At 40.6% G+C, this 13,783-nt stretch overlaps 1 protein-coding gene across 3 annotated transcripts in view; it reads left to right on the top strand.

Annotated features, from left to right (window-relative positions):
* Positions 1 to 13,783, top strand: part of LOC121880178 (F-BAR domain only protein 2-like) — a 291,016-nt gene that overhangs the window by 148,483 nt on the left and 128,750 nt on the right. For all 3 annotated transcript variants that reach the window (XM_042387303.1, XM_042387304.1, XM_042387305.1), the window contains 3 exons: positions 4,038 to 4,137; positions 10,581 to 10,774; positions 12,461 to 12,594. In XM_042387303.1, the coding sequence (XP_042243237.1) occupies positions 4,038 to 4,137; positions 10,581 to 10,774; positions 12,461 to 12,594 (428 nt within the window). The remainder of the gene's footprint in view (positions 1 to 4,037; positions 4,138 to 10,580; positions 10,775 to 12,460; positions 12,595 to 13,783) is intronic.

The following is a 13,783-nucleotide window of genomic DNA, read 5'->3' as shown; positions in this document are numbered from 1 at the left end:
TTTGTAAAGAAAATCAGCAAATAATAAACCAAGCCAAATATAAAGAAAATCTTTATGTTCGGCCCATAAATGGCCGAGCCTTAAGGATTTGAAGGTTAGAAAAACTCGTTTTGAGATACTGGTCAATAAAGGTGGCGCAAGAGCAACTCACGATCACACCTCACTCTCGCTTCTTTCATGGGTAAAATTGAGGTATACAAGCAGCCTCAAATTCTTCTCTTGCTGCAAGCTAGCTGAGAAAGGATTTTTACCTGGTGGTTGATATTACTTTACACCAAAATATTATAATAAATGCTTTTCTACAGATTTTTCTAATTAAACAGAAGGGCCTTCTAAATGTAGGGGGTAAAACAATTATGCCTAGCTTCATAAATATTATGAATTATGCAATCAAAATATGTCAGCTGATAGCCATAGGCAACAGCTTTCCTCATGAATATTTCTGAACATTTTCGTAATTTTCTGATTTTCATTATATAAAATCCCTCAAACCTGGAACTCTCCAATAACCGGAATTTAAATTTTCTCGGAAAATCAATCCCAAAGCCGGAATTTTCCGGAAAATTCCGGCTTTGGGAACGATTTTCCAAGGGGCACATTTTCTGGAAAATTCTGAGAAAATTTTCCTGTTACCTGGAAAATTCCAGGGATGTGGGATTTTTATTCCGTGTTTGAGAGATGAATATCAGGGTCATTTTCCGGAAATTCTGAGAAAATTATTCCGGTACCTGGAAAATTCCAGGGATGGGAGATATTTTTCCGGGTTAGAGAGATAATGTAATGCACAATTTCTGGAACTTCGGAGAATATTTTTCCGGTACCTGGAAAATTCCGGGGATGAGGGATTCTTTCCCCGCATTGAGAGATTCGTCTCATTACCCGGAAATCTCTCATTCCCGGAAGTGCTCTACACCAATTGTTCCAGCTAACAGAGATATCACTATATTTTCAGCTGGATGCTCCCCTTAAGTGCACAGGGTGGCTGTATACTGAGTTTGTTTCAGTACAGTCCATTTTAATTTTGGACAGTCTGCATGTTAAGTTCATTGTCCCTTTTTCATTAAGGATTTGACTTGCTTATGTTTAATTGTTAAATCATGCATGAATCTCACAGGTTTGTCAACAAGGCAAGGTTACCTCAAAGTCTATTTATCTTTGGTCATAGATTAATTTAGTGTTATTTTGTCATATTTGATGATATTTTGTGAGAATGTGAGCTTAATAATGGAATTTGGCATCTCCCTCTCTCATGATTGCTAGTTATTAAATCCAGTACAATATGTACAGAAAGGTACTGTAGCTCTGGCCAAAAGTAACAATAGCCAAATTATCCAAAAGTTCAGATCTTGACTATAGTGCATTTTTTCTCAGCTGAGAAAAGATGCCCTGCCCCCTTCTCAAGAGTTTCAGCTGATTGGCTGTTGCAAATCTGTTCGATTTCATCCTGAAGTGATGATGTATTTCTAAATGAGTTTATTCATAATCGTTGGAATGACCGTTTCTGACGAGAAAGATATTTAGCTAAACTATATAAAGATACATACATTCATTATTTCAAACAGGAGCACTTAGGAAGTTTATCAGAAATCTTATACTGTACATGAATTAACTGTTAAACTCTGGTAATAAGTTCACGCTTTCGGAGGACGCATTTAATATATACTTATTTTTACCCTTAATAAGGCATACTAAGACAAATTACGTATCAGTAAAACTACATTATGCATAAACTAACATTTTAAAAGATCAGAATCACACTAAAATATTACATGGCCCCTGAAAAATGGTGAATGAGTTTGACAGACTTGGCTGCTCGAGCGAACAGCCATCAGCAGAGGAGGGGAAACAAAACTGTGAACCACTTCATATTTTAGTGTAATTATGATCTTTTAAAATGTTAGTTTTTGCATAATGTAGTATTACTAATACATAATTTGCCTTAGTATGCCTTATTGTGGGTAAAAATAAGTATTTATTAAATGCATCCTCCGAAAGCGTGAACTTGTTACCAGGGTTTAACAGTAAAAATAACTTCTTAATCTTATGATGGTATGCACACACAATTAATAATTAAGAGAAATATCAATAATATTAGGTTTTTTAACACTTACATTAGTAGAAAAGATGGCTGGGCACACAGGGATGGGGGGTTGGTTCAGAGGCAGAGGGCAGATTATTGGCCCTCACCTGTATCACTTGTGTCAATTGTATCACTATCCACCACAGAGGCTTACAGGGCCTCTTTGTCAAACCCCTCAAAGTCCATATAAGTCCATATCATCATTATCACTATCACTGACTTGGGCCGGCTGTGGTGGGTGGCGGGTGAAGAACTCAGTAATGTTTTGATGACTGGGCGACCTTGTGCGCACCCTGCTCGCGCCGCTCTCCACGTAAAAGGGTACACACACCGCGGAAAGTGAGCTTTCCGGTTTCGGCAGGGTACCGCGTAAACGTGGAAACGCGTAAAGTGGGACCGCGTAAAGCGAGGGTTGACTGTATAAGATTTCTGATAAACTTCCTACATGTTCCTGTTTGAAATAATGAATGTATGTATCTGTATATAATTTAGCTAAATATCTTTTTCGTCAGAAACAGTCATTCCAACGATTATGAATAAACTCATTTAGGAATACATCATTACATCAAGTCGAAATCGGACAGATTTGCAACAGCCAATCAACAGTAACTATTGAGGAGGGGGTGGGGCATGTTTCCTCAGCTGGGAAAAAATGCACTATAATGTGTGGTAAAAAATTTCTCAATACTGTACTGAAATAGTTATATGTATTGTATTATGTTATTTGTCAGTTATTGATGGATAGGTGAGGTTTAATTAGAAATAGGGAGAAGTTATTTGAGATTAGTAAAAGTAACATGTCCAGTTGCAGTGTTTGCATGAGTTGTTAAGCAGGGGTATTGGAGTTTAAAGGGTTTTTTAGTATAAACGGTTGAACGAGTATTTAATATAAAAGTAAGTGTGGTTGTCTTTTAGAAGGAAGACCTAGAATGAGAAGTACTGTACAGCAAAGTATCTGTGAATGAAAAGATTGTGAAAATTGATAAATATCTGATATAAGCAAATTTCTTATTAGATTAAATTGAGAAGTGTACATTGATTGAAAACTTGATTTACAGATGTTTGTAATTGAATATGGTGGAGAGTATAAATTATGATACTGTTTTAGAGGGAAGTAATGTAGTCAAGGAAAAGGAAAATTACTGAGTATGTAGCTGAAGACAAATTTATTAGGAATAGGTTTCATGGTTACAACTTCATCTATATAAATAAAGCTGGGTGTACAAAAATCACCAAAGGTGAGACAGTGTGATGAAGAAAAAGTGATACAGTGGTTCAATAGGAATAGTATGGTGACTGTAGAGTGTAGAGGCCTGTTGCCCCCCCCACTCTACCATTGTGGGAAGCTGTTGTGGATATTTTTGTTTAATGAAAATTAAACAGCTTAGGAAAGAACTTTTTAGTGCTAAGAGACTGTAAATACTGTAATGAAAGAATCTATTGTTGAATTTGTGGAAGACCATTTTCCAAATATAACAAACTTACTGGTAGATATCATTACGGTATGGTTCATTTGTCTAGATTGGTTATTACTCTATTTAGAAATACTGTTCTGAGATAGTCATTAATCAGTGACTCATATGAAACTATGTATAAAGACTGAATATACTGTAGTTTAGAAGGTTTTGGGTTATTAGAATAATGGTCTTGCAATAAAACCATGTCTTGGTAATGTAGCAATTTTAACATTTATGATAAATTTTCTCTAGATATTTAAATATTCTGAGTGATTGATTAAATTTTCTCTAGGTATTTAAATATTCTGAGTGATTGATTAAATTTTCTCTATACTGTATATTAAAATATTCTGAGTGATTGATTTTCAACACTTCAAGTAAATTCCTCTTGTCCTTAAAAGATATCTAGGCTTCAGTTGCTTTCTGTTATAAATCCTGATTTTATGTTCAGTATGTTATGTGATAGTTTTACACTTTGTAATTAAGACTTTTTTTTTCAGGGTTTCTTAGAAGTAGAAGAGATAGAAAAAACAAAGAGAAAAAAGTCAAGAAAAAAAAAGATGCAGATTCTTCTAGTAATAAAGAAGAAAAATCAGACAAGTAAGAAATAAGTCAAAGTCATTCCTTTATCTTTATAATTAATATACATATTTGTCTATATTTATATTGAATTATTGTTTTTTGTAGAACTATTGCAATAACTTTTATTGGAACTTAGCTTGCACCAGATCCCCACACATTTCTCTCGCTTCAGTTGAACACTTATCATCATCATCATCATCTTTTATGGTCATCTTTCATTTTTTTTTTAAGATCTTTCCTCTATGTTTAAATGTTATGATGCTTCATTCTTGATGCAAGTAGTCCTTTCATTGGATGCAGTTAGTTCTTTAATGCTATCTCCAGGTGTAGACCCTCTAAGCCGGATCTCAGAAAGCTGAAGATTCCTGAAACCCAGGCAGTTTATCTTCCACACACCCACACAAAGTTGCACATACCCACACAAATTTGCACATACCCACACAAATTTGCACATACCCACACAGTTGTACATACCAACACAAAGTTGCACATACCCACACAAAGTTGCACATACCCACACAAAGTTGGACACACTACACAAACTTGCACACACCCACACAAACTTGCATGCACCCACACAACCTGCACACCCACACAAACCTGCACTACACACCACACCTGCACACACACAAACCTGCACCACCCACACAAACCTGCACACACCCACACAAACCTGCACACACCCACACAAACCTGCACACCACACAAACCTGCACACACCCACACAAACCTGCACACAAACCTGCACACCCACACAAACCTGCACCCACACACAAACACAAACTTGCATGTACCCACACACACCCACACAAATTTGGACACACAAATTTGGACACACCCCCAAACTGCACACACCACACAAACCTGCACACACCCACACAAATCTGCACACACCCACACAAACCTGCACACACCCACACAAACCTGCACACACCCACACAAACTTGCATGCACCCACACAAACCTGCACCCACCCACACAAACCTGCACACACCCACACAAACCTGCACACACACACACACACACTACTACTACTTCTTTCGCCACCATTTAATTACCTTAATATTAAATATCCTAATACATAAGTAGCTTTCCTATCTGTGTTAAATTAGTTGAGCCGCAGGTCTATGCGGCATTCAGTGACAGTAGCCTCATAGTCAATATCTGCGGCAGTTGTCGGAGTTGGGGCAGAAGCTCTCGTTCCCCTGAGGCAGAGCAAAGCCGACCGAAGGAGAGAGAAAGATAGTCGACATCTCATCCAGGCTGTAACGAAACTTCTGGGCTGCTACTTCTGTTCGGAGATCACCTCTGCGAGTCTGGCGTAGAAACATCTTGCACTTGGTCCCATCCCACCAGAGGTTGTGAACACTAGAGGAGTGAAGCTGCCTTGATCAACGTTTTGGATTCTCTCTCCGTATGCCCTTATCTTGTCGTTCTCGTTTCTCCTATGTGCAGCATCGAGAGCTAGGTTACGGTGACATGCGGCCATGGGATCAAAAATCCTGATGTCGAAGAAAGCTCGCTGTCCCCACGTCCAGAATCCTCGAGCACTGACGTCAACACGGGCTTCGTTAGATGTGTTTGAAGTCCTATGTTGGAAGATCTCACCATCCAATGGAAGGAGGGTCGGTTCTACCATGACATCCCGGCAGATTTCCTTCAGCATATTTGCTGTAAGGTCCCTTACTTCGTCATGCCTTATGCATATGAAGCCCCCTTTCTTGGCACACCATGGCGTGATCGCCGTCATAGGAAGAGCCACACACGCATTGGGAGGGCAAACCTTCAACTGGCCGACCGTACCTTAGAGCAATGGCATCTGTAAATTCTTGTTTGTTAAGACTGAAACCATTTGCCCTTATCGGTAACGTAGTTAACCAGTTCGAGGCACCCACCTCCTGCGCTATAGCTACTTTTTTTTTCAAATTTTCTGGGACCTGCAGCAACAGTTGCTGCAACTTATCATTTTGGCAGTGCTGTCGATCTGTTGTAATGAACCTACGAATCTCGTTTACTTCACTGGTCTCGACCTCCCCTGTTGCGTTCTGGGCTATTATGTGGTCCGTGAGGGCTGCCGTGAGCTTAAGTGAATTTTGATGTTCGGTGGCTGCAATCTCCTCTGGATTGGTTAGTCCCATCCCTCCCAGTCTTGATGGAAGTGCAAGAAGTGCTCTTTCTGCTGGGGTTAAGTGAGTGTTTCACTAATTTGGGAATGAACTTGACACTGATAGCTTCTTCCAAAGGGTGGAGGAGGAGTCCGATATCAGGGATAGTACGCATCAGGTAGTTCCAACGATGCTTGACTCCATGGGTGAATGCAGCAAAAGCCACATGTGGCTCTGTGTTAGCAATCTCAGACAGAGCTTGGATTTCACTAACCCACTCATTCACCTTTCCCGCTACTTACTCGGTCTTAAAGTCCGTAGTGCCAATTACTGCGCCTAGATGTCTTTGGCCGTGCTTAATTACTTTGACCTCACTTCCGCCAAAAACCTCCTTTGTCTGTTCATAATGTTCTGGCTTCACGATGAGGAAGGACTTGCTGGCATTTGGGTGGTACCCTATTTGTGGACCTCGCGATGTTACCAAGTCCCACCACTTTTTCATGCCCTCCACTTTTCCTGCTCCTGTAAGGTCGTCAGCATACGCCACTTGTTTGACCCCAGTTGTTTCAAATTTTATTTCTTGTTGGAGCACTGATAGACCTATTGCATACATTGCCACTGCAACAGGGTCCCCCTGTGTTGTTCCCTCGGTTGACTGTAAGATGGTATCACCTCGTAGGGCCTTGTTGTTTACTATATAAAGGTCTGATGGATTCCTATAGGAGTTTTCAACGTACATTGCAAAGCTTGGACACTTGATCTTGATGTTGTGCAGTGCGGCCTTGCGGTTAAGTATGTTGAATGCATTTGAAGCGTCGACCAGGAGAACGGCCTTACAATCACGTTGCTTAAATATCGTTCTCATGGCGTGAATGGCAGCTTCCCCTCCAGCTTGTTGGCCTGCACAAACTTGCAGGTTCCCTGCTGCTGCCCTGACATCGTCCTTTACCACCTCCATTATGCATTTTCCGATGATTCGCCTAAGCACTTCCCCCACTCCTATTGGCCTACATCCTGGATTCTTATCCAGGGGAATGAGGCGGCAGGACGTCAAAGCTACTACTACTACTACTTTTTTTTTTTTTTTTTTTTTGAACGTGGCCTCCAGCCTCCCCCAATAGCCACACCTTCGCCACCATTTATTTACCTTAATATTAAATATCCTAATACATAAGAAGCTATCCTATCTGTGTTAAATTAGTTGAGCCACAGATCCATGCGGCATTCAGTGACTGTAGCCTCATAGTCAATATCTGCAGCAGTTGTCGGAGTAGGGGCAGAAGCTCTCGTTCCCCTGAGGCAGAGCAAAGCCGACCGAAGGAGAGAGAAGGACAGTCGACATCTCATCCAGGCTGTGACATAACTTCTGGGCTGCTGCTTCTGTTCGGAGATCAGCTCCGCGAGTCTGGCGTAGAAACATCTTGCACTTGGGCCCATCCCACCAGAGGTTGTGAACACTAGAGGAGTGAAGCTGCCTTGATCAACATTTTGAATTCTCTCCCCATATGCCCTTCTCTTGTCGTTCTCGTTCCTCCTATGCGCAGCATCGAGAGCTAGGTTACGGCCTCTGTTTGCAGTCGGGGTAACTCAAAAGTATTGACACCTTCTCGTGTGGTTCTCCTCCAAGTGTTACGATGTGGAGTAATCGACTCCAGGTGAGGGGGTCAATTTGGCACTGTTTCAGATTTGTCTTAAGACTATCCTTATACCTTTTCAGTTGCCCGCTTTACGTTTACTATTCGTTAAGTGACTGGAAAGTAGCTGCTTTGGCAGTCTACTGTCGTCCATGCAGGTAACATGGCCAATCCTGCGTAGTTGTTCATGGATAATGGTAGCCTCGATGCTCCTCCAGTTGGTGTCAGCAAGAATAAGGGCATTTGTTCTCTTGTCTTCCCAGCAAACTCGGAGGATGGAACGTAGGCTACGTTGGTGAAAGTTTTCAAGTGCCTTGAGGTGTCTCCTGTCTGTGACCCATGTCTCTCTGCCATATAGTAGGGTGGGGAGGACCACTGCTTGATATACGTGCAACTTTGTAGATCATTTCAGCTCCCTACAGCTGAAGACACGGTTTCGGAGTCTGCCAAAGGCTTGAGATGCACACCTGATCCGATGCTGAATCTCTTCATCAATGTCTGCGATGGTGGACAGATGGGAGCCGAAATACCGAATTTGGGTAACGTTAGTGAGGGTAGTACTGTTAAACTGGATGAACGGTGGAGGTGTGTCTGAACCAGCGGCAGGTTGAAAGAGAATCTGAGTCTTACGTACATTCACCTCAAGGCTGAAGTGTGCACCTGCGTAGGTGTTCAGGATCTCCTGTAGGTCGTGTTCAGTGTGAGCAACAAGGGTGAGATCTTCTGCATACTGAAGTTCAGTAATGGAAGCTGCCGACACCTTTGTTCTTGCCTGGAGTCATCTTATGTACAATAGACCCCCCTTCACCCGATACTTGATGTCCAGCCTGTCGGCTAAATTGGAACTGGCACGAGTAAGGAAGGCAGCCAAAAAGATGGAAAAGAGAGTTGGTGCCAGTACACACCCTTTTTTAACCCCTGCTTGGATGGGGAAGAACTCAGACTGGGTGCCGTTGTGCAGGTCACTGCCGTTCATACCATCGTGGAGTTGCCTCACAATGGCGGGACTCACTAATGGCTGCTATGTCTATGTTATACCAAGCCAGCTCTTTTGCCGCAAGGGCAGTTCTTCTGTCATGCAGCGACCATAAGAGGTTGTATGGTTTGTTTTTGTTTGGATCTGTGATTTTGACATGAGTTTTTGACTACATAAGGATCTCTCTCTCTCTCTCTCTCTCTCTCTCTCTCTCTCTCTCTCTCTCTCTCTCTCTCTCTCTCTCTCTCTCTCTCTCTCTCTCTCTCTCTCTCTCTCTCTCTCTCTCTCTCTCTCTCTCTCTCTCTCTCTCTCTCTCTCTCTCTCTCTCTCTCTCTCTCTCTCTCTCTCTCTCTCTCTCTCTCTCTCTCTCTCTCTCTCTCTCTCTCTCTCTCTCTCTCTCTCTCTCTCTCTCTCTCTCTCTCTCTCTCTCTCTCTCTCTCTCTCTCTCTCTCTCTCTCTCTCTCTCTCTCTCTCTCTCTCTCTCTCTCTCTCTCTCTCTCTCTCTCTCTCTCTCTCTCTCTCTCTCTCTCTCTCTCTCTCTCTCTCTCTCTCTCTCTCTCTCTCTCTCTCTCTCTCTCTCTCTCTCTCTCTCTCTCTCTCTCTCTCTCTCTCTCTCTCTCTCTCTCTCTCTCTCTCTCTCTCTCTCTCTCTCTCTCTCTCTCTCTCTCTCTCTCTCTCTCTCTCTCTCTCTCTCTCTCTCTCTCTCTCTCTCTCTCTCTCTCTCTCTCTCTCTCTCTCTCTCTCTCTCTCTCTCTCTCTCTCTCTCTCTCTCTCTCTCTCTCTCTCTCTCTCTCTCTCTCTCTCTCTCTCTCTCTCTCTCTCTCTCTCTCTCTCTCTCTCTCTCTCTCTCTCTCTCTCTCTCTCTCTCTCTCTCTCTCTCTCTCTCTCTCTCTCTCTCTCTCTCTCTCTCTCTCTCTCTCTCTCTCTCTCTCTCTCTCTCTCTCTCTCTCTCTCTCTCTCTCTCTCTCTCTCTCTCTCTCTCTCTCTCTCTCTCTCTCTCTCTCTCTCTCTCTCTCTCTCTCTCTCTCTCTCTCTCTCTCTCTCTCTCTCTCTCTCTCTCTCTCTTTCTGAAATAACAAACTAAAGAAAATATCATTGCTTACATGCTTTAAATAAAAAAATAATTTAGTTTTTAATAAATCCGTCTCGAGTGTTTCTTTTTCTGAAATGACTTCTAATTTGAAAAGTTTTGGCGAACAATATGGTATAGCTCTACTCTACATTTTGATGATTAAAATATTTTCTACACCATATACTGTAAATCTTTCATTATAATCAATGCATAAATGAAAGTCTGAAATTAAATCAGTAAAATAAAGTAAAATTGACAAAACAAGAAAAAACAAAACAAATATATTATACATCTATGAGTGTACATGCTTTAGCATAATTGAGATTTGTGGCTGCCAGACATATGAAGCAGAGAGGAACCTTATCCCTTTAGTACTCTTTGCCATGGTCAGAAATCTCATCCCTCACAGTCTTTCGTAGTAGCAGGAATGGTTTTTCCATTTTAATGAACATTGGGTAGAGCAATCCAGACCCAAATTGCACCTTTAGATATGCATCTGCCAGCCCATGAGGCTAGTAGGAGGAACTTAGGTGGTGGTTCCTGCATTTCTGCTTATGGGAGGGCTGCTCTCAGTGTGAGATACAGCTGAGCAGGAGGGGTTAGCGACACAAATTGTGTTAAAAGACCATGAGAGGGTTAAGGTAAGCATTTACTTATCCCATGTCTCCTTTCAGTGAAACCAATGATGACTCAGGACCAAAGACAAGTGAACTAATAACTCCTTCAGTAACGTCAGTGGCAACAGAAAAGGGAAGTACAAGTGGTCACACTACGAATGTTGATGACGAGGGATTTACAGTACGACCTCAAGAGACAAAACGTTCAGGAGAGGATAACAGCTTTGATTCATCTTCTGATTCTGATTCAGGTTAGTGTAATTAGATATGCAGTAGAAACTGACTATTTTGTAAGAGATTTGGTTCTTATATTTTTGTGTTTAGTGAAATGTTGGAGGTTGGCAAGGTTTCTATTTTTATTTTATTTTTTTACATGAACTCTTGTGTAAGATTTTCAATTAACTCAAAATTTTTCTTGCATATCTCAAAACTTACTCCATGCTTTTTGGATTGTGTGAATGCAAATTTCTATAACTAGAGCTTCAGTAACTCAAGAAATACTTGTATACTGGGTATGATGGTTTGTTATAACATTTAACACTTCAGCTACAAAAAGCCAGCAGATAGTTCTGCTATAGAGGCTCTGATAAGCCAACAGGCTGCTAAGATTTTGGCATTAATTTTTAAAATTTCATGCCAAGTTATGTATTCATAGACTCTCCCATAGGCTACAGTGCACATACATACAGTTGTTATGGGGGAAGTACTGTATATTTGTCTCCATCTCCAAGTGACCCAAAACCATCCATTTCATGCAGTACAGGAGCTCGTCACTATGACTTAACCAAACTAGATGAAGAATTTATGTTATCGTTTCTCATTAACCTCTATGCATATCATTATTTTTGTAAGATGAATTTTATTTAATTTTTTTGGTGATACAGTGACCCCTCGTTTAACGAACGCCTCGGTTAACGATATTTCGGTTAACGAACTGCCTTCCATAAGGATCTTCAATACGGTTAACGAATTTCTTACAAACCGACCTCAACATGTTTTCGCTTGCACTGACCGGGCAACCAGCTTTAGTATCAGTCCGCCAATACATTAATCGGTTCTAGGGCTTAAATTCCTTACTATTTTAGTTAATATCAAGAAGTTTATACTATTCAATAATTTTAAAAGTTTAATATTAACTTTTTTAGTCATTTTAACAATTATTGAACATAATTGAAGGTAAAGAAACTAGTTTCTGGCGCACCATCCAGCCTGTTAACACACCAGACAGGCGTTAGTCTCTCTCTGTTTTCAGCGGAGGTAACATCTTGCTTGAGACCCTCTTCAACTAAACGCTTTTTTTCTGTGTTTCCAAGCAAATTATTGGTCATTTTGAAATATATTTTACATATTGACAATATATAATGCAGTGCAGTGTTGATTTAAAGAAAATAATCTTGAAATACACCAAGAGAACTAAAATTTTATGGGTGAAATGGTGCCATGGGGTGACTTCTCTTCCACCCCAATGCCTTCTCTTCTTCCTTCTCCTCCACCCCCATTCTAATTCCCATCATCATCATCATTCAGGAGCCTTCTACATACACACCTCAAAGTAAGTGAACTTTTCTACCATTTTTGTTGAATTTAGGAAAATTTCGGTGAGCTGGAACTAATTACCCAAAAACCCATTGAAACAATGGTTTCGGTTAACGAACTTTTCGGTTAACGAATGACCTTCTGGAACGGATTGAGTTTGTTAACCGAGGGGTCACTGTAATTATGCACATGGTGCCAAATAAATTTACTGAAATCCACAGCCAAAGAGTTAAACTATCAATGATTAGAAAAAATTATGCAAATTTAATAAATATTAAGATTAATGATAACAGGAATATACTGTAACAATGTACTTCATAAATTTTTGCGGGAGCACAATCCGTCGTGGAATTATGGATTGTTAATGGTACTGTAATTTGTTAATATCTCTACCAATGCAGATGGAGAAGCAGACAAAAAGATTCATGTAGAGATCAAGCCAATCAGCAATGGCAATGCCCCGATGTCTGCCAGTGTTGATGAATTACGTGCCACTATTGAAGGAATGTCCCTCTCTCCAGTCTCATTTGCCTCGGTAAGTGTTTTTTCATGGTATTGTAAGTGTATGTAGGCCAATTATATATTTCTTTGATTTATGTATTGCACTCTTCTTAAGATTTCGAACTTTAGAAAAATATGCCTTAAAAATTCTTCTGCAAATACATAACAAAGGTTTCAGGTGTTGTACATTACTTTTATTTTGTACGTTTTGATTATGTCAGAAACATTTACATGGTGTAGAATGAGATTTCCAGTACAGAGTAGGTTTTCTGGCTATCATCTGTAAACCAAGCAGGTCTTGTAATACAGGCAACTTACTAGGAGATCTATGGGTCATTATAAAGTACCACCTAAAATAAGCCTGGGTTAAATCTGTTGATCCCATAGATACTTTGATTAACCTTTCATTCTTCTTGTATCACCGGGCACAAATGAGAGAGACACAATGCAACAGTTTGTTTCAAGGTGATGGAGCTCATGTAAAAGCCATACCTGCCCAATCCACATCCATTATGCCAGAAGAATGGCTCCACCCCCTACAAATCCCTGTGAAGCTGAGCAAACCCTGGATAAGTCAAACTGCCACATCTTCTGGTGAAACTGACAGTTTGATGGGACAATTAATTATTGACTCTCCTGGTCTTTTTAATTATTCAAAAGCCTAGATAATGACTCTGTTTATGATAGTTAGGGATTTGTCAACTATATTGCAGGTTTAGGTTTTTATACAAAGATAAATATTGTGTTGCATTATATTAGCTTGTTTGGTGTTTGCTTCCATTATTGCCACTGTTGACAAATTTGTGCAAGCATGCCATGTGTGAATGGCATTAGTACTGGAGCTTGTTGACCTTTTCTTTGTCAAACACTACCTCAATTTCGATTTTTATTTATAATACAACTTAAAACAGGGTCAGGTTCCATCCCAGGTGGATGACTTTGAGTTTGCTGGCGCATGGGCCAAGCTCATGGCTCGAAACCACCGATGCTAGGTTAGACAAACCTGCTTGTTGCGCTCACTTTATCCATTACTGGAAAGTGACATGCTTATTTTGATATCCAGGATTAATCATCTCTACTTGTCTCTGGAGATTTCAGGGAGTTTTCTGAGGCAAGATGTATTTCTACTTCTGATAGAGGCTCTGAGATAACAACAAACCTATTTGGTAAGAGGATATGGGGATTCTGTACTCCCAATCCATTGTATACAATGGGTCAACTCT

This window comes from Homarus americanus, unplaced genomic scaffold (assembly GCF_018991925.1).
Source record: "Homarus americanus isolate GMGI-L3 unplaced genomic scaffold, GMGI_Hamer_2.0 scaffold30108, whole genome shotgun sequence".
NCBI classification, from domain to species: domain Eukaryota; kingdom Metazoa; phylum Arthropoda; class Malacostraca; order Decapoda; family Nephropidae; genus Homarus; species Homarus americanus.
This window is presented reverse-complemented; position numbering and strand designations above follow the sequence as displayed.